The 26,963-nt window shown below is 41.2% G+C and overlaps 2 protein-coding genes and 1 pseudogene across 6 annotated transcripts in view; 1 reads left to right on the top strand and 2 right to left on the bottom strand.

Moving 5' to 3' along the window:
* MTFR1L (mitochondrial fission regulator 1 like) overlaps positions 1-2,572 on the top strand; it is an 11,942-nt gene extending 9,370 nt beyond the window's left edge. For all 4 annotated transcript variants that reach the window (XM_045545932.1, XM_045545935.1, XM_045545933.1 and 1 more), the window contains one exon: positions 1,582-2,572. In XM_045545932.1, coding sequence (XP_045401888.1) covers positions 1,582-1,687 — 106 coding nt within the window. In that variant the 3' untranslated portion in view covers positions 1,688-2,572. The remainder of the gene's footprint in view (positions 1-1,581) is intronic.
* Positions 1,749-26,963, bottom strand: LOC123634387 (aurora kinase A and ninein interacting protein). Its single transcript, XM_045545937.1, has 4 exons — positions 26,791-26,963; positions 6,067-6,208; positions 3,694-4,488; positions 1,749-1,819 (listed from the first exon to the last, which is right to left on the bottom strand). The coding sequence occupies exons 1-4, from the start codon at positions 26,866-26,868 to the stop codon at positions 1,749-1,751; spliced, it is 1,086 nt and encodes a 361-aa protein (XP_045401893.1). The 5' UTR covers positions 26,869-26,963.
* On the bottom strand, positions 17,451-18,250 carry LOC123634385 (annotated as a pseudogene). The gene has a single exon (XR_006733899.1). The product of XR_006733899.1 is annotated as a 3-hydroxyacyl-CoA dehydrogenase type-2-like (transcript).

The following is a 26,963-nucleotide window of genomic DNA, read 5'->3' as shown; positions in this document are numbered from 1 at the left end:
GTGGTGGCTCACGCCTGTAATCCTAGCACTCTGGGAGGCCGAGGCGGGAGGATAGCACAAGGTCAGGAGTTCGAGAGCAGTCTGAGCAAGAGTGAGACCCCCGTCTCTAATAAAAATAGAAAGAAATTAGCTGGACAACTAAAAATATATATAGAAAAAAATTAGGCGGGCATGGGTGACACATGTCTGTAGTCCCAGCTACTTGGGAGGCTGAGGCAGGAGGATTGCTTGAGCCCAGGAGTTTGAGGTTGCTGTGAGCTAGGCTGACGCCACGGCACTCTAGCCTGGGCAACAGAATGAGATGCTGTCTCAAAAAAAAAAAAGACCCCTGCTGCCAACCCCTTCTTGCTTGTGTTCTGGGACTGGAAGGAGCTGGGTTGATGACTAAGAACGGGAAAGTAGCCCAGTCAGTATAGATTCAGAAATGTAACAGACCAAAGGCAATTCCTCTTGTTTTTGCTTTCAAGGTTTAATAGACAATCTTGGCCCTATATCTTGCCTAATGACCAGTAAAACACCTTCATGGGGATGAATGGGGATGTATGTAAGTTCACTAGAATTTCAAGCATCTATTTTACAGGTATCCATGACCCTCTTATATATGGTGTATCAGATAATTTGAGACTACCCCCATAGAGTTGGTTTTCTTCCCACGAGTTCCTTATTGTTCTGAATACTTTGCTATAATTCTGGATCTCTTATTTAAAAAACCTTTCAGCTCCCCTGAGCGGGAGACAGGGTAGTAGGAAATCCTTAGCATACATTTTTTTTTTTTTTTTTTTTTTTTTTGAGACAGAGTCTCACTCTGTTGCCCAGGCTAGAATGAGTGCCGTGGCATCAGCCTAGCTCACAGCAACCTCAAACTCCTGGGCTCAAGCGATCCTTCTGCCTTAGCCTCCCGAGTAGCTGGGAGTACAGGCATGCGCCACCATGCCCGGCTAATTTTTTCCATATATATTTTTAGCTGTCCATATAATTTCTTTCTATTTTTAGTAGAGACGGGGTCTCGCTCTTGCTCAGGCTGGTCTCGAACTCCTGAGCTCCAACGATCCGCCCGCCTCGGCCTCCCAGAGTGCTAGGATTACAGGCGTGAGCCACCGCGCCTGGCCCTTAGCATACATTTTCCCCAGAACTATTAGGGGTCAGAATGGCCAAGAGTCATCAGTCACCTCCCCTGCTGACTGGTGAAATGCTACTAAGATAGGGCTAAAAGGTAGGGGCAAAAGTTTAGCCATCAGAGACCAACTCTTAACAGATTGATGGTCATTTACTTTGCCTATGCTTTATAGCCATTTTCGAAAACAGTAAAGCATTTTAGTTAAGAGAGGAGATCTGGAACCAGCTAGTTTGGTTTCGAACTCTGGATTCACCATTTACTTGCTGAGTGACTAGTGACTTTTGGGCAAATTGTATACCCTCTCTGTGTTTTGGTTTCCTCATCTATAAAAGGGAATTTTAATAGCACCTACCTCCTAAGGCTGTTGTGAGGATTCAGTGAGATAATGTATGCAAAGACTCAGAATACTGTCCAGGACAGAGTAAGTACTCAATAAAGATAAGCTATTATTATTGTGTCTCCAGGAACCGGAGTTTATTGAAGGAGGAAGACCCTGCTGTGCTTATCTCTGAGGTCCTAAGGAGGAAGTTTGCTCTGAAGGAAGAAGATACCAGTAGAAAAGGAAACTGACAACACTCAGCCCTGCAAACTCAGTCTGATGCTCCTGGAATTCCTTTAATAGCTGCCTTCCTCACCGCAGATGTTTCTGCCTCTCAATGAGAAATCTTCTGCAACAGTCTTGCTGACAAGCTAGAGCTTGGACTGAAAGAGAAGAGCCGGATTATATGTTTCCCATACTTCAAAGCCTAGCAGAAGCTAAGGCCTGTGATTTATTACAGGTAATCATGTAGAATGGAGTGTCTCAGTTTTAAAGGGTAAGACGGAACTTTCTGTTTTTTCCTCATCCCTGTGTGAAAATAGGTCCTAAATGAATGACTTCACTGCATTAGACCCCATAAATGGTTTCATTGGACACTTTGTGCCCAGCTGTCACTCGCTCTCAGTGGCTTCCTTGCAGCAGAGCAGGATAGAGCGGAAGGGGCTTTAAATGTTTGTGTACATGTTCACAGGGCAAGGCAGGGAAAATCTTACGCTGCTCCATCAAAAACCTACACCAATGCCCTGCAATCACCCTCTCTAGATGTAGAGGTTGGACCACTGAACCAGCCAACACTTGGGCTGCGCTGGGAGGCCTGGGCTGTTTTGTTCTTAAACATATTTTATAATACTGAACAATTAAATCTACCCTCCAAGGCCTTGGGGGTCTCATTGGTTCCACTGATTAAAAACTTTCTCTTCCACGGACTTCAGTTTAAGCCTGGTAGGGAGGGGAAAGAACATACCATCTTTCTTCCAGGCCCCTGACTGCTCCTTTAGGTTGGGCCACGGTTTGTACCTACCACACCATGCATGACTCAGATGCCTTCAGGTCCCTTTCTCTATGGTATGTATACTGTGTGTGTTTGGGTTGAAGTACTACCTGACATTAAAGGAAGGATTTGGAGAGCTAATGCATATGCTGTGTCCATCTCTTGAGTTGTAATTACACAGTATCCCTCAGAGACACAGGATTCCTCTTAATTTTAGAAACTTTTTTAAACAGGCTTCTGGTTTCCTCTCTTTCCTTATAAGGTCCTGACCTTATAAGAGAAAACTTCCCTAAGGGGTTTCTTCCCCCTTTCTGTAGAGACTTTGCCCTAAACTCTTAAAAAAAATGTTCCATCCTATAACCTGCAAATTTGCCGCCTAGAGGTTTTTTAAGCCTCTTAGATACCACACCTGCAACACGAGAAACTGCCAAGGATAATGCCTTGGATAGAACATAAGTCAAACCAGACCGGTGTTCAGATCAGACCCAGGGCAATGACAGCATGTACTATTAAAATGTTATTTTTTGGACTGAAAAAAAAAAAGTCATTTTTTTCAAAAATAAAATTGGTAATGTTTTAATTACCACCAGAGCCAGCTTTGGAAACATTTACTTAGAATCATAGTTTTAAAAAGGCCCTCTTCCACCTTGTGGGAAAAGAATAACTTAGGGAGAGGTATTTAAACAGAGTACATAAATTTAAAATGCTACACAGATAAAGTAACTACCACCATTCTACCTCTCTCTCTACTCACTCCCACACACCTGGGTTGTGGGGAGATTTGCCTTATTCAAAAAGGGGTCAGGGATAATCATCCCAAGCTTAGGTTGAGTGGGTAAGATTACAACCAGAGATTAAAAGAACACATCCACAAGAAGCAAAGTTCCAGCCAGGCAACTAAAAGAGCAAAGAGGTGGCTCTGCAGGCTGAGTAACAAGCTCTTCAGCGGAGGGATAAATACCCACCCTACCTTCTCTGCACTCATCAAAGACTCCTTCAGGGAATTTACTAGTCACCTTCTTAAGGGGAAGCCATCATGCCAATCACACTGTCTTGATAATGGCACCACCTGCTTTATTTGCACAGAGAAATGCTCAATAATGACAACAGGTTCATTCCATCCCTCCTTCCCACCTAAACAAACTCGCTCTACTACCCCCTCCACCCCCACCAACTATAAGATAATTCCCTACGTTATCTGCCATTTCAAGGTACTTTTAACAACTCATAAAAACATTTAGAATTGGTGCCTAATAACTTGGTTACCTTCAGAGTCCTGGGTAAAGAGTGAATCAGGCTTCAGATTTAACTGTGCTGGCCCATCCTGGTACTGAGGCCAAGGGCTGTTAGGAAACTGCCCTAAGCCCCGATTCCAGTTACTGGTTACATCTTGGAAAGGAGTTCTAGTGTCGTGGGCAATGACTCGCTGGCCTTGAGTATCTTCAGTAAAAAGCTGACTCCAGGACTCCTTGTCCTTTTCACCATCCCAGGAAAACACAGAAACAGGACAAGGGCTTTGTTTCACTGATTCTGTGTTCTTTCCACTCCAGGATTCCCTGTAAGGTTGAAGAACAGGGGCCTGCCTGTTTTCTTTGGCAGACTCCTTCCTTTCCAATTTAGTCTTGTCTAAGGGCTGACAGTGTTTCTCCATGCCCTGATGGTTCTTCTTAGATTCATGAAGCCATTCTCTTTTCCTGGCAGAATCCCTCTCTCCCTCCTTTTGGTCCAGCAAACAAGAACTTTCCAAGTCCTGAGTGAAGGAAAAAGCCAGTGAGGCATTACTCTCTCCAGCACAATTTAGGGTATCAGGCTGGAGCAAAGATAACACAGACAAAAATGGGGTTCCCGTTCTGGGGTGGCCAGAAGTCTGGAGGGACTGAGGAGAAAGTCCAGATTCCTGGATGTCTGCAGGGGTTGAAGTGGCTAAAGGGGGTGCCACGCAACCATCCTCTAAGCCTTGGATCAAATGGTCTAGCTGGGCTGCATCTTTCTTAGACTCCTTGTTGATCTGACTTTCTCTATGAGATGAAACACTCCTCTGGTCACCACCATTTGTCTTTCCTAGGAAAACAGGAATGAACAAATATTATTCTGTGGGAATAATCGTGCCCTGAACAAGCAGGATTTAGTTGGCTTTTTCTGAAATCAATATCAGCTACTATTACTACCTAGTGCAAGAGTCTTACTCAAACTCTTCACATAACTTTGTAACTGATCTTCCTCCTTTTCAATCTCACTGTTCTCTCCTGAATGATCTTCTAAAATACAGATCTTCTATTCCCCTACTCAAATATATGGATGCTTCCCATGACTACCTAATAAAGTCAAACATGGCGTATCATCAGACCATAGCCTACTTTTCCAGCTGAGTGTTCATTTGTGGAGTTTAACATAGGACACATTAGTTTTGCTTTTATTTTTTATTTACATGTGGTTTCTACTAAATAGTTATCCTGACCAAATATATACTGCTGGATATTACCCTTAAAGAAGCATGCTCGGGGGTCAGGGGGATCAGGGAGAAAAAAAAAAAAAAAGCATGCTCAACACACTAGTTTTGTAAGGTTGCAAAGATCACATTATCCAACTCTGAGAAACTTTTCTGGTGACAGTATGAAGGATGTAGGTTCCCTACTTCCTATGAGTTTCATGGGAAAAGGAGTAAAGACACAATTAGGATGCTAAATCAACCAGTAGGAAGGACAGGAATAAACCAACTACTAGTATCTAGCCTGTCCATTTTATCAGGCATGGAGTGGATCCTGTTCTGCCTTAAGGATGAATGATCTGGAATTCCCAACTCTCCCCAGATTATACCAAGATCTAATTACAAACAAAGCAGAATAAATGATTTTCTCTTTCCTTCTCCAACAAGCATTATACTACAGAAACTATGTGTTTTGTGAGAATTCTCAACTTTGCCTAAGAATTCAATGTAGACTATAAAATATACCAGAATTTGTCAGTAGAAAAAGTGTTTTTGAGAAAAATCTGTCCGTGTTACATAAAGCAAAAGGGTGTTTAAGTTTTCATTTAGAGAAGGGAGAGTGCATTTTGCAGGTTTATGCGAACCACTCCTCCCAGCACTCTCCAACTGGCAGGAACTAGCTCTGGAAGGCCCAGCCTGCTCAGAGGCAGCTGCTCCCCTGAACAGGGACATCCAAGCAAAGAACCTGCCAAACAATGAGACAAAACTCAACTTTATGCCAACCTTTCTATGAAAAAAGCAGCTTTGAATCTTTGAATAATTTGAGAAGCTTCATACAGAAATAATAATTACCAATTAACCGTATACAAATTACTCATTGTGGCCAACTCAAGACATATACCTAATGGCAGGTCAACTCCCAAGTACACCTTTTCTCACTGCTCTGTCAGCGAATACAAATATTTAATATTAAGCTGAGCAAAATGGAACCAGAAAAGTATGATTGTAGAAGTATGTATACATTGCTTTTAAAAAGGCGATTTCTTGTGTTTTATAACCTCTTCCAACAGGTCAGTTAAGTTTAACACAATGCACTAGTTTGACCATGTCTCATAAATGTTCCAATATGGAAAAATAAACATACTCCTTTTTTGCCCCTTGGATAATGAAGTATTCTCAGACCGGGAGTATTCCCAGATAGGTCACCATACCTGGCTGCAGGGTGAAGAAGGAAGCTATGCTTCTCTGTTGAACGCTTGTAGGTGGAGTTCTTCTTTGAGTAAAAGAAATATTAGCCTTTCTTTCTCCAGGAAAGAGTGTTAGCATTTTGGTGCCTGGTTTCATTAAATGTGTCTGAGAAGGGGGGAAAAAGAATAATAGAACCTATTAATAGAAGAGCTGCCAGACAAGAGAGACTCAATAATCACCAGTGACCCTCTTGGAACCACACCGGACCCTCTAGACTCCACTTATATTCTATTCTTCGGGTAGTTTGTGCTGGACATCATCTTCCATTTCCTGCCATCTGGACAGTGTTTTGTGTTTGTCTTTTAAGGAATCATATTCTAACTATAGCCCAGTCTTTCTGCTTCCCCATGGAAATCAGGCTGACTAAACAAGCAAAATTTGTTAAAGGGATTCCAAAGTTGATGTGCTTTCCTTTATATTTAAGTTTCATTAATGATTCTATATCAGCAGCAGTTAATGCATTTTTCAGTAGTTTTCAAATAGTCACATCGTGGTTAAGAGTATGCATGGCTCCAGAGCCACACAGCTGGGGTTCAAATCAGTCTCAATTCTGCCACTGCCACTTATTAGTTGTATGATCTGCAAATTGCTTAATCTCTGTCTCATTCTCATGTGTGGAATTGGGACAATAATAGTACCTCTCCCATATGGCAGTTATGCAAATTTAGTGAATTCACATACAAGACTTACAGTTCCTGGCACATAGAAAGCATTCAGTAACAGTTGACTGTTGTTGAGAGGAAGAGCAATGGAACAGCACCAGTCTTGCCACACTTTCATCTCAGGCCCTTTTATACTTCACAGTGTGGTACTGGGAGATAGGCAAGGGAAGTTTAGGAAGTGAGTTTTGTCAACTATATATAAATAGAACCTCATCCATTTAGTGTGATTTGTTTTACTTCCATTTGCTTGTTATGGAATGCCTGAGAAGTACAGAGAATAGGGTTATACTCAATTCAATTTAGCTGTTACAGCCAAAGAAAAAGTGAGATTTGCCAATATTCATGCTGCAAGATGGAGGTAGGCCTGAAATTTGAACCCAAATTATTAATTCTAGATCAAAGTTGACCTCATTTCATTTTTACATTTGGAAACTAAGTTGTACTTTAAGTGCTTAAAAGAACAAAATCCTGGATGTAAAATTCAAATTTAGACTTGCAGTAATGGTACAGAACTTTCTCTCCCACCATACACAACCAGAAAACTGCATCAAAGATGCATGAAAAATACATCAGATAATAGGCAGTACATAACTGAGATCCCTGAGAAAAGGGAAACAAATGAGGTGAGCCCTGTGATCACCTCAGCTTTCTGCCTGAAAGCACTTTCCAGACCACAATGTGTATATACCCAAGCAGAGCACTGCAGTTTTGATGAGTAGATTGAGACTGGAATTTGGGGAATCTGAGGTGGCTGGGAAAGACCTCCAGAAATCTGCATAGGGATCGATTCAAGTCCATTACTGAATACTAAGCTACACATGTTAAGTGAAACCCCATGAGGCCAGGCAAGAAAACTACAAACTGGAATTGCAAGTTAAACAATTCCCAGAGCTCACACACACTGGGAGATAAGATTTGAGTTCCCACTAGCCAGAGTAGAACAATGACCTTGAATACCGGGAACATTGAGTAGAGCTCTACGAAGAATCATCCTTTAGTAGTAGAACTAAACTAGCCCTAGAGCAAAAACTATTCCAAATCCGCCTTAACAAAACTTTTTTTTCTTAACAAGCTTAAAAGCAAGCTTTGAAAGTATCAAGCTGATTAACTTCCTGCCAAAACAAAATTTGGTATTCTTTAAAGACAACAATATCCAGACACTCAACAATAGCACTCATGATGTCTAGCATGCAATAAAAAACTACTAGATATGTGAAGCAGTAAAATATCTACAATTGTGATGTGTGTATGGGGGCGGCGGGGGGTGGGATCTGTTAAGAGAAACAGACCCAGATCTCTTCTGCTATAGTCTGAAAAAAATTTTAAAAAGAAAAAAAGAAATAGACTCAGAAATGTCATGGATAAGAGAATTAACAAACAAGTTAATAGCTAACTTAAATATACTCAAGGATTTAAAGGGAAATATGAACATAATAAGGAGAAAAATAGGGGCCAGGTGAGGTTGTTCATGCCTGTAATCCTAGCACTCTGGGAGGCCAAGGTGGGAAGACTGCTTGAGCTCAGGAATTGGAGACCAGCCTGAGCAAGAGCGAGACCCCGTCTCTACTAAAAATAGAAAAATTAGTCTGGTGTCTTGGCCTGTTCCTATAGTCCCAGCTACTTGGGAAGCTGAGGCAGGAGGATAGCTTAAGCCCAGGAGTTTGAGGTTGCAGTGAGCTACAATGACACCACTGCACTTGGGGCATTTGATGAAAACTACAAACTTTAACAGATTCTTTTTCAAAGATAGCCAACACAAGATCTCCCATTTCACATACTCTTCTTATGTGACCATGACAGTCTTCCATCAAGTGTCAAAATCCGTATTCCATTACCTTGAATTTGGAAAGAACTTTGTGACTACCTTGACCAATAAAATATGACATAAGTAAACAGTATACGATTTCCAAAACTAGATCATAAAATGCCATGCACTTCTGCCTTGCTCTCCTGAGATGCTCACTCTTGGAACCTGGCCGCCATATTACAAGGAAGCCCAAGCTGGCACATGGCTCTCTAAATTTTATAGGAGCCACATCCTAGCTATGTGAAATAATGTGGGTTAATATGCCAACAAATATTTGAGCACCTATATGCTAGGTACTGGGAATTTAGTGACGAACAAAACAGACTGCTCCAGTAAAGTTTAGAGAGAAAATAGACCAATAATAATTATTTAAATTACAACAAGTATGCTAAGTACTGTAAAGAAGCTTCACAGAAAACTATAGGTTACCAGACCTCAATTAGTTAGTTGAAGGATGTTTCTTCCTTAGGTCACAGTGATGTCAGAAGTGACAATATCCCAGTTATAGCTCTCTCAGAAGACCCATGGCTTCAAGGATCTCTTTTTATCTCAGTGGAATGTTAAGACTGAGTGAGGACAGATCATCTGAACTGAGAAGGACCCAGGTACAAAGTCCTTCAGCTAATGATCCATACCTCAAAATAAAGGCAGCATCTGTGAGTACTTTATACAGTACAGGCATACCTCATTTTATTGAGCTTCACTTTACTGTGCTTCACAGATACGGCATTTTTTTTGTGTTTTTTTTTTTTTTTTTTTTTAACAAATTGAAGGTTTGTGGCAACCCTGCATTGAGTAAATCTATCGGTGCCATTTTTCCAACAGCATGTGCTCACTTTGTGTTTCTGTGTCACATTTTGGTAATTCTTGTAGTATTTCAAACTTTATTATTATTATATCTGTTATGGTGATCTGTGATCAGTGATCTTTGATGTTACTATTGTAATTGTTTTGGGGTGCCACTAACCACATCCGTATATGATGGCAATAATAAATGTACGTGTCTGACTGCTCCACTGGCTGGCTGTTCCCCAGTCTCCTTCTCCTTGGGCTTCAATATTTCCTGAGACACAACAATGAAATTAGCCCAGTTAATAATCCTACAAAGGCCTCTAAGTGTTCAAGTAAAAGGAAGAGTCACAGGTGTCTCACTTTAATTCAAAAACTAGAAATGACTAAGTTTAGTGAGAAAGACATGTCAAAAGCTGAGATGTCAAAGCTAGGCTTCTTGTACCAAAATAGTTAGCCAAGGTATGAATGAAAAGAATAAGTTCTTCAAGGAAATTAAAAGTGCTACTCCAGTGAACCCACAAATGATAAGAAAGCAAAACAGCCTTATTGCTGATAAGCAGAAAGTCTAAGTGGTCTGTATAGAAGATCAAACCAGTCATAACACTCCCTTAAGCCAAAGCCTAATCCAGAGCAAGGCTCTAACACATTTCAATTCTGTGAAAGCTGAAAAAGGTGAGGAAGCTGTAGAAGAAAAGTTTGAGGCTAGCAGAGGTTGGTCCATGAGGTTCAAGGAAAGAAGGTGTCTCCATAACATGATAGTACAAGGTGAAGCGGCAAGTCCTGCTGAAGAAGCTACAGCAAGTTACCTAGAAGATCTGAGATAACTGATGAGGATAGCTACAGTAAACAAAAGATTTTCAATGTAGATGAAAATATATATAAAGAAGATGCCACTTAGTACTTTCATAGCTAGAGAGAAGTCAATGCCTGGCTTCAAAGGATAGGCTGACTCTCTTCTTAGGGACTAATGCAGCTGGTGACTTTAAGTTGAAGCCAATGCTCATTTACCATACTGAAAATCCTAGGGTTCTTAAGAATTATGCCAAATCTACTTTGCCTGCACTCTATAAATGGGAACAACAAAGCCTGGATGACAGTACATCTGTTTATAGCATGGTTAACAACATTTTAAGCCCATTCTTGAGACCTCCTGCTCACTGACAATTGACAATACACCTGATGGAGATGTACAAGGAGATGTTTTCATGCCTGCTAACAAAATATCCATTCTGTAGCCCATGGATCAAGGAGTAATTATGACTTTCAAGTCTTATTATTATTTAAGAAATATATTTCATAAGGCTATAGCTGCTGTGGATGATTCCTCCGATGGATTTGGGCAAAGTTAACAGAAAACCTTCTGAAAATGATTCACCATTCTAGATGCTATTAAGAACATTCATGGTTAGCTGGGCACAGGGATGCACGCCTATAGTCCTAGCTACTCGGGAGGCTGAGGCTAGAGTTTGAGACCAGTCTGGGCAGCACAGCGATACCCCCATCTCTTGACAGAAAAAAAAAACCATTCGTAGATTCATGGGAGGAGGTCAAAATATCAGCCTCAACAGGAGTTTGGAAGAAGTTGATTCCAACCTTCATCGATAAACTTTGAGGCGTTCAAGACTTCAGTGGGAGGAACTAACTGTGGATGTGGTGGAAATAGCAAGAGAACTTGAATTAGAAGTAGACCATGGGCCAGGTGCGGTGGCTCACACCTGTAATCCTAGCACTCTGGGAGGCTAAGGCAGGAGGATCGCTTGAGGTCAGGAGTTCAAGGACCAGCCTGAGCAAGAGCAAGACACCGTCTCTACTAAAAATTAGCTGGGCAACTAAAAATAGAAAAAAAATAATTAGCCAGTCATGGTGGTGTGCACCGTAGTCCCAGTTACTCGGGAGGCTGAGGCAGGAGAACCGCTTGAGTCCAGGAGTTTGAGGTTGTTGTGAGCTAGGCTGACACCACAGCACTCTGGCCTGGCAACAGAGCAAGACTCTGTCTCAAAAAGAAGTAGACCATGAAGATGGGACTGAATTGCTGCACTTTCACAATAAAACTTTAATGGAGTTGCTTCTTATGGATGAGCAAAGTGGTTTCTTGAGATGTAATCTATTCCTGGTGAAGATGCTGTGAATATTGTTGAAATGACAACAAAGAATAGAGAATAGTACATAACTTTACTTAAGAAAGCAGCAGCAGGGTTTGAGAGGATTGACTCCAATTTTGAAAGAAGTTCTACCATGAGTAAAATGCTATAAACAGCATTGCATGCTACAGAGAAATCTTTTGTGAAAGGAAGAGTCAATCGATGCAGCAAACGTAATTGTTGCCTTATCTTAAGAACTTGCCACAGCCACCCCAACCCTCAGCAACCACTACCCTGATCAGTCGGCAGCCGTGAACACTGAGGCAAGACCCTCCACCAGCAAAAAGATTATGACTTGCTGAAAGCTCAAATAGTTAGCATTTTTAGCAATAAAATATTTTTAATGAAGGTATGTACATTGTTTTTTTAGACATATGCTATTGCACACTTAATAAACTACAGTATAGTATAAACATAACTTTCATATGCACTGAGAAACCAACAAAATTGTGTGACTTACTTTATTGAGGTGGTCTAGAACTGAACCTGCAGTATCTCTGAGGTATGCCTGTGTAAGAAAGCCTGCCTAAGAGGCATAGGGTTCCTACAGGACCAACCCCCTTGGTAAAATGTTCTCATGGTTCTGCAGCATTTAAATTCAGTTTAGCCCTCATTTTATCTTTATCTCTTCTGATAATTTATCTACAAGTTTGTTCAAACCAATATAATTCCCTTTTTCTTTTATGATTCATGATGACCTTCAAATCAAATTTGGCTCAACTTCCTTTTTTCATAACGGTCACTCTGGTCTTGAATTTGTGTATGAAGTCCCATTTTCCACACTCACAGACAAAGCCTGAAAACATGAAAGTGCTATTTAATTTTTTGCCATGCTTCCTCTTCCTTTATGCTTCTCAGGGCCCATACTCATTCTCTTCCCACTTTTGGAGTCACTCACAGCATCATCACCAAGTCCCCACTTCCTCCTTAGTCACTCATAGCATTAATTTGATGACTTTTAGGATGAAAAACCTTTCCAATCAGCACTCTCACGCTTCATCAAGTCAGCCTGAAAGGATGATGCTATCTAATAAACACCCCTAAGGAGGATTGTTTAAGGAGTCTTATCAAGAAAAGCTGCCCAGATTCTCATCATTGAGCATCTCCAACAACATAAGTCAGTTCTGTTGAATTAGTAACAAAGTATTAATTCAAAACTTGCTTCAAAACTCCCCAAACCTACAGAAGTAATAACACACTACCTTAGTTCAGTATCTCCTAAACTCTTGCCTAGCCTTAGCTAGTCAGGCCTCCATTCATTACCTATTTCAACCAATTCCACACCTAGCTTCTAGATTAATCTTAAAGTACAGCTGTGATCATATCAGCTTGCCCTAAAACTGTCAATAATTTCTCTACTTCTGTATCATAAAGTGTAGACTCAGATTGCACATTCATGAGTCCCACTTCCCTTTCTCTCCATTCCCCAAAACCCTCCACGCATCCTATAACATGATACTCAGCTACATGCCAGTCCCCAGTCATGGCCTCCACCTTCCTCCCTTCTGTGCCTCACACAAAAGGGCCTTTTTCACACTTAAACCGGAAATGCTGCAAAATCTTCAGCTTACCCCCAAGCATTCCTGATTCCCACAGCCATGTGTGGCCTCTTCCTCTTCTGAAATGGCCATTTATCACTTGCTATCTCAAGATTTAGCATCCTACAAAATCCTGAGATCAACATTTGATTCACATACTTTTTTTTCCTATCCTCCACAGAACTTAATGTAGCTTAGTACACATAATAGGTACTCGATTCAATAAATATTTTAGAAAGAATATAGATATACAGGAAGGATAGATTCCTGTTTCTGTTTTATGTATATCTACTCATTACATTTTCAGTACATCAACAAAGCTGTCAAAAAACACTAAGGCTTTTCTGGTACTGTGATCAAAGCTAAGATGAGCACCTGTCACTATAATTGATGTTACACATAAGGTCCAGAACACAGAGGGGATGGGAGGGTACACCCACGGAGAACTGGGAATGTTTTCCTCCCAAAGTAATCTAACAATAGGCTGGGCGCGGTGGCTCACGCCTGTAATCCTAGCACTCTGGGAGGCCGAGGCGGGTGGATTGCTCGAGGTCAGGAGTTCAAGACCAGCCTCAGCAAGAGCAAGACCCTGTCTCTACTAAAAATAGAAAGAAATTATCTGGCCAACTAAAAAATATATATAGAAAAAATTAGCTGGGCGTGGTGGCGCATGCCTGTAGTCCCAGCTACTCGTGAGGCTGAGGCAGTAGGATCCCTTGAGCCCACGAGTGTGAGGTTGCTGTGAGTTAGGCTGACACCACGGCACTCACTCTAGCCCAGGCAACAGAGCGAGACTCTGTCTCAAAAAAAAAAAAAAAAAAAGTAATCTAACAACAGAAAATTATTCCAAGAATTTTCTCTTGAACTACCTGACACTGGTTTTTCATCTAAACCTAATGAAAACTCAACAGGGAGAAGAGAAAAGCAAATTTCTTCTAGCTACCCCAACTCCTAAATTGGAGACCTGATACATACCCCCTAGCATTATTAAGTCTCATAAAAGGGGGCTCCTTACTAATGAGATTTTTCTCATTTAAACGATGTCATCCAAGTCAGAAGCCATTGTAGTACAGTGTTTTAGTATATTTACCATCAGTTTTGCCCTAATGAGTACTACTTATTGAAGACTTTTTTTTAGAGACAGAGACACAGTCTCGCTCTGTCCTCCAGGCTGGAATGCAGTGGCGTGATCACAGCTCACCGCAGCCTCGAACTCCTGGGCTCCAGGGATCCTCCTTCTTCAGCCTCCCACATAGCTGGGCCTACAGGCACACACCACTCACGCCTGGCTGTCTTTTTGTATTTTTTGTAGAGATGGGGTTTCACTATGTTGACCAGGCTGGTCTCAAACTCCTGGCCTCAAGAGATCCTCCCATGGCCTCCCAAAGTGCTGGGATTACAGGCATGAGCCACTGCACCCAGCCTGAAGATCTGTTTAAATCTTCCTTATTTTAGCTACTTCCATTATAGCGATGGCCACATGTGTCCCTCTCAATAGCACAGATGACAATCCCATAAAAGAAAGAAGAGCACTGTGCTCATTTTGAAGGAAAAGAAGATGCCTCAATGGAAATGCACTGGAGGAGGAATCCCTACTCTGGAACAAATCCCTGAATCCCCCTGGAAAGTATTCACTTTGTTAATAGAAGTATTACTATGTATACATACAACCAGCCTATATACACTGCACCTATTCTCCCAATTTCCAAATACTATTTCAAGTCATATTTTTTATATTTTTTTCTATAATCATCCTCTACTAAGGTACCAATTTCTAGCTCCTAAATATAATCAGATCTGAAGATGCAAAGGGCCTTTAAAAGGGAAGAGACACTGAGAGATGCAGAAAATGGGACCAAAGCCATAGCTTAAAAACATTTAGGAGATCCCCCACCAAGCCCATTTAGGTCCTTCTTGAGCATAACTACACTTTCAGATATGATTATAGAGACCAATAATCCAATAAAATTAAATATCTTTCAACTTCTACTATTCTGGATTAGGCCCTTGTTATTTCTTGCCTCAACTTCAGCAATATCCTCCAAATTTCTCTAGCCTACCTTTCAAGTACTACATATTCTCATATAATCACCATTGGGTTAATCTTCTTAGAGACAGCTCCCATTATGTCAAATGCCTTCCATGAATTTCCAACATGGCACTAGTTAACTCTCCAACATGGCACTAGTTTACTCTCCTAATCACATATCAAGTCCCCAACATATACCCTACAGTTTAGCCAAATTGAATTTCTCTCTATATAGTAAAGAGTATTACCCAAAAAAAGGCCTGGACTTTGCCCTTCACTCCTGAGAGGCAATCTCTAAATCCTTGGAATGTCCCACTGGATAGGAGTGTCTTTTTTAACCTGGAAGCCTTGGACCACACCAGATCATCTATGCTAACGATGTGATTTATGGTGAGGGCTTTGGGCCACGCATTATCAGCTTGACCTCCATAGAGCTGGAAACAAAGCTCAGCCCAGCAGGTGAGTCAACCACCATGTCTATGTGACTAAGCCTCAATAACAACTCTGGACACCTAGGCTCAGGTACGCTTCTGTGGTTGGCAGTACTATGTGGGTCCTCTCACAAATCATTGCTGAGAGCAGTTAGCATTGTCTAATACTTCACTGGGAGAAGACACTGGAAGCTTCAGGCTTGGAATTCCCCTAGACTTTGCCCTATGTGCCCATGCCATTGGCTGATTCTCATCTGTATCTCTTCACTGTGATAAACTAGAACCATAATTATAACAGCTTTCAGTGAGTTCTGCAAGTACTTGTAGCCAATTATGAAACCTGGGAGTGGTTGTGGGGACTCCCAAACTTGCAGCTGGTGTCAGAAGTGAGCATGGTGTGGGGACTCCCTTTCACTTCCTATTTCACAAACATCCCTTATATTTCCTGCCTTTGTGGCACTATTCATACTGTCCCTAGAATGCCACCTCCCATCTCTTGCTTTCTAACAAAATCTAACCCTTGCTTTAAGGTCCACCTTAAATATCACCTCTTCCACAAAGCCATTCTTTCTTTTCATTTTAACTGCTTTATCGAGATATGATTCAGATATCATAAAATTCAACCATTTAAGTATACATTTAAGTGGTTTTTAGTATATTCACAAAGTTGTGTAAATATCACCTAATTTTAGAACAGTTTTTTGTTTTGTTTTTTTTTGAGAAAGGGTCTTGCTCTGTCTCAGGCTAGAGTGCAATGGAGTCATCATAGCTCACAGCAATCTCAAACTCCTGGGCTCAAGCAATCCTCCTGCTTCAGCTTCCCAAGTAGCTGGACTTACAGGTGTGCACCAGCACACCTGGCTAATTTTTCTATTTTTTGTAGAGACAGGGGTCTCGCTCTTGCTCAGGCTGGTCTCGAAACTCCTGGCCTCAAGCAATCCTCCTGCCTCGGCCTCCCAAAGTGCTAGTGGTATAGGCATCAGCCACCACACCCAGCCCAAACCCATTTTTTCTAATTGTATTTTTTTTAAGTGGAATCCTTAGGGTTTTCTATATATAAAATCATGTCATCTGCAAATAGAGATGGTTTTACTTCTTCCTTTCCAATGTGGTTACCTTTTATTCATTTATTTGTCAAATTGGATAGAACCTCTAGTACAATGGTAAATAGAGGGGCAAGATCTTTTCTTGTCCTTGATCTTAGGGTGGAAACATTCAGTCTTCCTTCATTAAGGATGATGTTAGCTATGGGTTTTCACAGATGCCTTTTTATCAAGTTGCAAAAGTTACCTTCTATTTCTAGTTTGTTGAATGTTTTAATCATAAAATGGTGTTAGTCAAATGCTTTTTCTGTGTCTACTAAAATGATCGTGTGGTTATCTTTTATGCTATTAATATGGTATATTAAATTAGTTGGTTTTCAAATTTATACCAACCTTGCATTCCAGGGATAAATTCCTCTTGGTCATGATTTATAATCCTTTTTATGTGTTGCTAGATTTGGTTTGCTAGTATTTTGTTGAGTATTTTTGTGTCTGTATTCAGAAAGGATATTGGCATAGTTTTTTTGTGATGTCTTCATCTGGTTTTAGTATCAGGGTAATACTGGCCTTAGAATGAGCTGGAATGTGTTCTCTTCGCTTCTATTTTTTTGAAAGAGTTTGTGACCAATTGGCATTAATTGTTCTTTAAATGTCTGGTACAATTCACCAGTGAAGCTATTTGGATCTGGGCTTTTCATTGCAGAAAGTTTTTAAATTACTCATTCAGTCTCCTTACTTGTTAGAGGTCTGCTTAGATTATCTATTGCTTCTTCTTCTTTTTTTTTTTTTTAGAAATAGAGACTTTGTTAGGCACAGAAGGTGACTGGTGAACAGTTACAAAATGGCTACCTCCTGAGCTGGAGAGTAGTACCCCAGGGGAAGGTAGGGCAGAGGAGCGTGTTTTCTCTGCCTTTTCCCTTCAAGGTTGCAAGTGGATGGCCCCATCCAGCCGGATGACCTCTCCATTGAGGAACGGGTTCTCGATGATGGCCTGTACCAGGTGAGCATACTCAGCAGGGTCACCCAGTTGGATGGGGAAGGGAACCTGGCTGGCCAAGAAGTTGCGTACCTTCTCTGGGAGGGTGGTCAGCAGAGGGGTGCCAAATAGGCCTGGAGCAATGGTCATCACCCGAATACCTATGGGAGCCAGATTCCAAGCAATAGGCACTGTCATGCCCACTATGCCCCCCTTGGAAGCAGAGTATGCACTTTGTCCAACTTAGCCTTCGAAGGCAGCCACACTGGCAGTGTTGATGATGACCCCACGTTGGCCTCCCTGGTCTGGTTCATTCTGGCCCATCTCACCAGCCACTAGGCGGATCACATTGAAGGTACCCATGAGATTCACATTGAGAACTCGCTGAAAGTCCTCCAAGGTATGGGCTTGGCTCTTCTTTAAGTTGTACGTTTTAATGGCCACTGCAATACCTGCACAGTTGACAGCCACATCCACGCGGCCAAATTATTCTTTTGCTAGAGTCAGGGCTGCTTGCACGTCCTTCTCAGAGGTCACATCGGCTGGGGCGAAGACACAGCTCTTTCCTAACTTCTGGGCTTGGGCCTCCCCAACCGAGCTGGGCAGGTCCAGAAGCACAGCAGCGGCCCCCTGCCCCACCAGTCGCTCCGCTGTGGCCAGGCCCAGGCCTGAGGCTCCTCCAGTTATTACTGCAACCAAGCCCTCACGCTCCCACATGCCGCAGCCATCTTGCACCCGCCTTCTCACTGGAAGGTATCTATTGCTTCTTGAGTCAACTTTGATAGTTTGTGACTTTCTAGGAACTTGTTCATTTCATCTAGGTTTTCTTAATTTGTTAGCATACAGTTGTTTATAGTATTCCCATATAATTTTTATTTCGGTAAGGTCAGTAGTGATGCCCCTTCTTTCATTACTGATTTCAATAATTTGATTATTCTCTCTCTTACTCTTGATTGGTCTAGCTAAAGGTCTGACAAGTTAGTTGATCTTTTCAAAGAACCAACTTTTGATCTCAATTTTTTTTACTCTATTTCGTTTATTACACTCTGAATTTTATTTCCTTCCTTCTGCTCACTTTGAGTTTAGTTTGTTCTTTTTTTTCTGGTTTCTTAAGGTGGAAGATTAGGTTACTGATTGGAGATTCTTGTTTATAATATAGGTGTTTACAACTATAAATATCCCTCTAAGCATGGTATTAGCTGCATCCCATAAATTTTAGCACATTGTGTTTTTGTTTTCATTTATCTCAAAGTACTTACTAATTTTCCTTTTCATTTCTTTTTTGACCCTTTGGTTATTTAGGAGTGTGCTGTTTAATTTCAACATATTTATGAATTTTCCCCTTTTCCTTCTGTTATTGATTTCTAGCTGCATTCCATTATGGATGGAAAATATACATTACATGATTTTAATCTTTCTAAATGTATTGAGGTTTGTTTTGTGGCTTAGCATTTGTGACGAATGCTTCATGTATAATTGAGAAGATTATGTATTCTGCTGTTGTTGCGTGGACTATTCTATACATATGTCTGTTAGGTATACTTGGTTTACAGAGTTGTTCAAGTCTTCTATTTCCTTGTTAATCTCTAATTGTTCTATCCATAACTGAAAGTGGGCAATTAAGTCTCCAACTATTATTCACAAAGCCTTTCTTAACATCATCTGTATTAGTTACCTACTGCTGTGTAATGAATTACCACAAAGTTAGAAGCTTAAAGCAATAAACGTTTATCTCACACAGTATCTGAGGGTCAGGAATACAGGAGCTACTTAGCTTGGGGGTCCTGGCTCAGGGTCTCTCATGAGGTTGCAGTCATGATGTTGGCTCAGGCTACAGTCATCTGAAGTCTTAACTGTGGCTGAAGGATCTACTTCCAAGATGGCTCTCTAACATGGCTATTAGCAGACAGCCTCAGTTCCTCACATGGACTTCTCCATAGGGCAACGTGGAAGCTAACTTCCCCTAGAGTGAGCAATCGAATGAGGTCACAATGCCATTTATGACACAGGCTTAGAAATCACACTGTCACTTCCCACAACATTCTATTCATGAGAAGTTACCAAATTCAGTCCTAACTTAAGGGTAGGGGAATTAAGCCCCACCTTTTAAAGAGAAGAGAGCAGACATATTTTAAAACCATCATAGTCCACCCTCTGGCCACAAACTATTTCCATTCTTCCCATATGCAAAATATACTCACTCTCTCCACAAACCCTACCAAAGTCTCATCTCTTTATAGCATCAGCCCAAAATCAAGGATACTGGTATCTAAAACAGGTACAGATGAAGTCCATGAGTGTAGTTTAAGTACAGTTCCTTTAGATCTGTAAGCCTGTGAACTAGAGACAGGTATCTTCCCTCATATACCTAACTTACAATTGTGGAACAGGAATACCATAACTGCTATAGACATTCCTGTTCAAAAAGGAGGAAAAAAGAAGCACAGATGGGTCATCAGTCAATGGCAATTCTCAAATCCAGCCAAGCAAATGCTAAAAGTTCCTTGATTAGAACTAAGTCCTGCTCCTGCAATAGAATAATTCTCCCTCTGAGCTCTTGGTTCTGTCCTCTGAGTCATCCTATGTTTGCAGCTGAGTAATTTTTTCAGTTTGCTTCCTGCCAGTGGAAGTTTGGAGTTCCCATGACTTTTCATTTGTACTATCACTTTTTCTACCCAAGCTGGCAATGTTAATGCTATTGCAATTTCTTTAAAACTCTGTGAATCTTATTTGGGGTATACTTCTTAATGAAAAGTCATACCCACAAACCTCTAAGAAATAAGCCGCCTTCTACCTTCAGCTTCTACTAAATGACTACACCCTTAAGATTCTTACAAGTCTCAGTGCTTTGACTAAATAGTTCTCTAAGTAACCACCTTAGAACTTTTTTTTTTTTTTTTTGAGACAGAGTCTCGCTCTGTTGCCCAGGCTAGATGCCATGGCGTCAGCCTAGCTTACAGCAACCTCGAACTCCTGGACTCAAGCAATCCTTCTGCCTCAGCCTCCTGAGTAGCTGGGACTGACTATAGGCATGCACCATCATGCCTGGCTAATATTTTTTTCTATATATTTTTAGTTGTCCAGCAAATTTCTTTCTATTTATTTTTTTAGTAGAGACGGGGTCTCGCTCTTGCTCAGGCTGGTCTCAAACTCCTGACCTTGAGCGATCCACCCGCCTCGGCCTCCCAGAGTGCTAGGATTACAGGCGTGAGCCACCATGTGGGCCAGAACTTTAACTAAGTTATTCTAAGGTCTTAACAGAAGACCTTGGCTCAATTTTGGCTTTATCTTTAATCAAATATTCCTGACAGTCCCCAGGATTCATCTTTTCCCAGAAGCAATTTCTCAACTTTAGCATTGTATGCCACCTGGAGAGGCTGAGAATTTTTAAAACCAGCAAGTCCAGGTTCTGTTTTTGTTTCATAAAAATCCCTTTAGCTTATCTCTCTCCTCTGGCTTTTGTTATAATAAGCAAAAAGAAGCCAGAGAACATCTTCAGTACTCCACCTGGAAATCTCCTTAGCTCACCCAGTTAGGTAACATTAGGTACATTTTCTACCTTTCACTTCACTATAGCCGACAGTGTTGTTAAACTTTCTGTCACTACATAACAAGGATCTTTCCTCCAGTTTCCAGTAAGACTTTTCCCACTTTCCTTTAAATCCTCACCCACAGCCTCCTCAAAGGCCATCATAATTCTAGAAAGTTTCCTTAAAAGCTCTTCATGCTTTCACTAGCTTTCTCCTCAAAGCCCTTCTGGCTGACTTCCACTGTCCTATTCCAAAGCCACTCCCACATTTTAGGCTTTTGTTAGGCAACATCCCACCTTTAGGACCAAAATCTGTATTAGTTTTCTATTACTGCATAACAAATTACCACAAAACTTAGCAGCTTAAGACAACAAACATTTATTATCTCACAACTTCTGTGCATCAGGAATTTGGGATGCCTAGCTGGGTGGTTCTGTCTCACAGTTCATGAAGTTGCATTCACAATATCAACATGGGTCCAGGCGTGGTGGCTCATGCCTGTAATCCCAGCTACTTGGGAGGCTGAGGTAGGAGGATCTCTTGAGCCCAGGAGTTCAAGGCTATATCGAGGTATGATTATGCCACTGCACTCCAGCCTGGGCAAGAGAGTGAGACCCTGTCTCTAAATTTAAAAAATTTAGATATCAACCAGGGTTGCAGTATCCTCTTTCAAGATGACTTCCTCATTCATACAACTGCTGGCAAGAGGCCTCAGTTCCTCACTTCACAGACCTCTCCATAGAGCTTGAAACTTCAGTGTCTTCACAACATGACAGCTGGCTTCCCTCAAAGAGAGAATAAAGCTAAAGCTGCAATGTCATTTATGACCTAGCCTTGGAATTCTAACACTTATACTTCTACCACATTCCATCTTCATTAGAATCACTAAATACAGCCCATACTCAAGGGGAGCAGAATTAGGCTCCATCTTTTAAAGAGTGGATATTGAAGAACTTGTGGACATATTTAAAAACCACCACACTCTTCCACTCATAATAAAATGTAATTTCATCTTTCTCTAAGCCCCTAAAACAATTTAATTATGCCTCTAAGGCATTTATAATCTGACAATTATTTATCTCATACCCTGATGTTAGGGGTTCAAACTATCTTACTCATCTTTTTATTGTCTGAGGACATCTTACACATTATGAAAAAAACACACTGGACCAGGAGTCACAAAACCTGGAATTAAGCCTCAGAGCTACACTTACTCTGATGTGATCTTGAGCAATTATCTCTGAACTTCAATTTCTTCACCTGTAAAATGGGGATCATTTCACCCCTCTCACAAAGCTATTGAGAAGGTTAAATGAAATAATACATGTCAAAAAGTTTTACAACCATAAGCCATTACACAAAGGTAAGATCATACTGATAAACATTTAAGTTAGATTTATAAAACTTTATTAGTTCCATAGTACAGAGCTTAATAGTGCTGCTATTTTAGACTTCAGTATTTTTATTGAGACTTTTCAGTTTCAATGAAAATAAACTTTTCTTCTCTATCTTTTTAAAAATCATTTCAGTAAGTATGGGGGGGTTGTTAATTATACACTTTAACTGCCATTCTCCTAAAGGTCCTCAGTCAATCTTTGCTCTAAAAAGCTTAAAATCCTCCCACTTATACTCTGAACAGAGCAAGAAAGAAAGAATATGCAATTATAACCCTATCTAACAGACCGAGAAAGCAAAGTCCAGATAGATTAGTTCATTTGTTCATTTACTCATGCAATAAATATTTACTGAGTACCTACCATGACTGCTGTTTGAAAAACTGCCTAAAGGAACTTTCATTTTAGTAGGAGAAAAAAGACAATAAGTGAACAAGTAAATATACAGTATATAGTATATCTGAGAGCAAAAAGTGCTATGGGGAAAAACAAATCAATAATAAGGAGGTAAGGGAGTATGGGGCATGGGGATAAAAGAAAGGTTGCTATTTTATGGTGGTTAAGGGAAGACTCACTGATAAATTGACTTTTGAACAAATGAAAGATGAGCCATGTGACTATCTAATCCCTATGTATTTCAAGCAGAGGTGTTAAGAAAGCCACAAGCAGGGGCGTACTTAGCTTGAAGAACATCAAGAAGGCCAGTATGGCTGGAGCACAGCGAAAGAGAAGAGGACTAGCCAAGGTCTAAAACGTGTAAGAGAGCACATATGGCCAGACGGTGTCTCATAGTCCTTAAAAAGATTGCTTTTCGGCTGGGCGCGGTGGCTCACGCCTGTAATCCCAGCACTCTGGGAGGCCGAGACTGGAGGATTCCTTGAGGTCAGGAGTTCTAGACTAGCCCAAGCAAGAGCAAGACCCTGTCTCTATAAAAAATAGAAAAATTAGCCTGGCATTATGGGCATGCGCCTGTAGTCCCCCAGCTACTTGGAAGGTTGAGGCAGCAGGATCACTTAAGCCCAGGAGTTCAAGGTTGCTGTGAGCTATGATGATGCTACTGCACACAGCTCCAACGACAGGGCAAGACCCTGTCTCAAAAAAAAAGTTGCTGAATATCAGAGTGGCATGTAGTGTTCCACTAAGGCTGGTCCAGAAACCACTGGTGACTCAGCCAAAATTTCTGGTACCTTTACATATTCCTTTCTCTGCTATATATTTCAAGGGTAAGAAACTAAATCACATTAAAGGTAAAGAAGAAATAGCATTTTTTTTTAATTATGACATTTAAAATATAATGCAAGTAAGAGACAGCAAATATACATATCATATACTAAATCTTTTTACCTCTTTAATGTCCAGAAAGACCTCTGTTAGAAATATTTTTCGATAAATATACAGGCAGCAAAGTTAAAATATAAAATTTAAAAATCATGTAAATTAAAATAGCTTTTAAAAAAAACCCACATTAGGCCGGACGCGCCGGCTCACACCCATACTCCTAGCACTTTGGGAGGAGGTAGGAGGAGGATTGCTTGAGGCCAGGAGTTCAAGACCAGCCTGAGTGATATGGCAAAACCCCATCTCTACAAAAAATAAAAAAATTAGCTAGGTATAGTGGCACACACCTGTAGTCCCAGTTAATTGAGAGGCTGAGGCAGGAGGATTGCTTGAGCCCAGGAGTTTAAGGTTGCACTGAGCTATGATGATGACATTGCACTCTAGCCCAGGCAACAGAGCAAGACCTTGTCTCAAAACAAAACAAACCCATATGAAAACCTATATTCTCACATGGAAAGTTCTCCACCATAATTTAGTGAAAGGTGAGTAGTAGCAGAACAATATATTTGATGTGTTTCCCCATGTGTGGGGGAAACAAATATGTATATATACATATACACATACAAAATATCTCAAAGGATACCAAATTGTTAACAGTAGCTACTACCAGTGAGGCCTTTTTTTACTTGACACAATTCTACTATTTGATTTTTTTTAACAAACATATATTACTTTCATAATATAAAAAAGAAATGAAAAAAAATCTAGTATCCTCCATACCATGAAGCCAAAGATGCCATGCCTGTGGGTAGTCAGACCAGCAGAGAAACAAACTCAACTCCAAACACAGACATTTATCGTCTACTGGCCGAACTACAAACCACTCATTCTCCCCAACATAGTAGACAGTTCTGTTCAGGGATGTGGGAAGAGGCATGTTTTCTAAAACACTAGCCACTAGCTATTGCCCATCCATTTCCAACATTAAAACTCAAAGGATTATATACCTATTTGATAGCCACTCTAGGAAAAGCCATGTTTCTACATCCTGTGAAAGGGAAGGTTTATTACCCTGGGCTGGAAGTCTGAAAGTCAGAGTAACAGATACTAGTCAGGAACCAAAGTTTTAACAAGTGCCTCTGGGAATCAACAAGAAGGGAAAATGGTGTTAGTGAATGTGGTCATAGGTTCAGACCTCCAGAAATCAGAGGAAGAGGAGGGCATAGAGATCCTGGAGAGAGGATTCCATACCTGCCGTGCACTTCATCACAGACAAATGTTTTCACCATAACACCGTTAGGGAAAAAGGCACGATTTGGGGTATACGAGTTACAGACATAAATATTGGCTCTCCTCTTCTTTGAGAGATATTCCCTTTTTCTGTCTCCTGAACTCTGCCACTTCTCTCCTCTTTCTAAATTAAACTGGTATACAGGTTTCCCACTGATCCCATGTCATTCAAGAATGTATTCTAATGGCATAAAAGGTTTACTCCTAGTTCAATAACCATTGCACATTTTGACCACTTTTGGTAAATATATATATTTCCCTACCATCCATAAATTAGCCCTTTCCCCTATATTTGGAGGAAAAATGGTTACAATTCTGTGCTGTAATACAATATAGCCCATACTTTTTTGCATACTAACTCAGGAACTAGAGAAGAACAAAAAGACTGCCAAGAAAGCAAGATAACTTTAAACTGCTGATTTAACAAGCTTAGTTAACACAAAATACTAAGGTTGATAAAAGCAGGTTACTAGATTCTCTCTGAGGAATATCTACATTGTAGAGAATGTGTTTCTGATTCCTGATGTGACCCAAATTCTAACTACTAAATAGAAGGAAAAGAATTCTCTATTTACTGAACAAAGTTATATATTTCATATTCTTAATTTTAAAAACAGATAACATTCTTTGCTCCAGGGATTCCAAAGGGCAAAATGTATTAGAAGCTGTCTCTTTAAAACCTCCCCCACTCTTTTTGAATTAGGTTGAAGGGGATATGGAGACACAGGGACAAGCAAGGTTTCCAGGCCTGGGGAGAGGGTGGAAAGTTTGCTCTGAGGAGTTCAATTGCGCAGACTCCTTAGGAGCTTAAGTCTCTGCAAAAGGCTTCTAGTAAAGGCTGAGATGTTGGGACATGGATGCATATGCAAATTTGAGGAATTCTCACCCCGAGGTGAGAGGGTCTGAGGGTCTGTTTCGTTTGTTTCGTTGAGACAACACTCAAGGCTAGCTCCGTAGAGTGCAGTGGCATTATCACAGCTCATTGCAACCTCAAACTCCTGGGCTCCAGTAATCCTCCTGCCTCAGCCTCCCAAATAGCTGGGACTATAAGCGCCACCACAGCCACCTAATTTTTCTATTTGTGTAGAGACGGGGTCACTCTTGCTCAGGCTGGTCCCGGACTCCTGAGTTCAAGAGATCCCCCCCCCCCCCCCCCGCCTCGGCCTCCCAGAGTGCTAGGATTACAGGCGTGAGCCACCGCGCCCGGTCTCAACACGTCTTTATTGAATGAGTGTTTTAGAAAGTTTTAAGATGTTCGTGTTTCCATACTAGAAGAAAATAATCTTTTTTCAAACCTAGTTATACTTACAAAATCAAGCTGGCAAATATGATTCATAAGCAACGGTTAAAAAATAAAAACATACTTAGCACCAAAGAGAACTGGGATATACTTTGGCTCCTACACTTAACCCATCTGTGACCTCACTCAACTTATATCCCCTCTCCAAGTCTCAATTCAAAACTGCGTAAAAGGAGGAGCTTGGACTCATGACCTCTAGAATTTTCCAATTTGTGCTCAATTTCTTCACATATATTTCCTGTATGAAGCAAACAACACATACCACTATCACTAGCAGTTTTGTCACCCCACCTTAAATGACCTTTAATGTTCTGCGGGCTTCAGTCATTATGGAGGTAAACAGAGGCGACAGGAGTGACGTAACAGGGCCCCGGTACTAGCCTTTCGAGGGACCATTCTCCCGCGCTCTGCACGCGTCTGGCCCCGCTTCTACACGCCGTGAACGCCGCGGGGCCTCCCACCCGCCAGCGTCCCACCTGCACTCTCCGCCTCTTCAGCGCCGCCGCGTCCAGCCACACGCCGCAGGCCTCCTCCTCGGCGCCTCTCCGCCTCATGGCTGCCGAGGAGACCAGGCCAGCGAGAGACCCAGCCGGGCTCGCGACGCCTCAGGGAGGAACCAGAACCGCCGCCACAGCCGTTCGGATCTCGC

The sequence above is a fragment of the Lemur catta genome, chromosome 3, assembly GCF_020740605.2.
Source record: "Lemur catta isolate mLemCat1 chromosome 3, mLemCat1.pri, whole genome shotgun sequence".
NCBI classification, from domain to species: Eukaryota; Metazoa; Chordata; class Mammalia; order Primates; family Lemuridae; genus Lemur; species Lemur catta.
The sequence above is the reverse complement of the archived record's forward strand: the minus strand, read 5'-3'. Positions and strand labels throughout refer to the sequence as shown.

Coding starts and splice junctions, on each gene's coding strand:
- LOC123634387 (XM_045545937.1), bottom strand. CDS start 26,868: ATGAGGCGGAGAGGCGCCGAGGAGGAGGCCTGCGGCGTGTGGCTGGAC. Junction 6,209..26,790: donor TGAAGAGGCGGAGAGTGCAG/GTGGGACGCTGG, acceptor CCCCCTTCTCAG/ACACATTTAATGAAACCAGG. Junction 1,820..3,693: donor CTTTACCCAGGACTCTGAAG/GTAACCAAGTTA, acceptor CTTCTCTTTCAG/TCCAAGCTCTAGCTTGTCAG.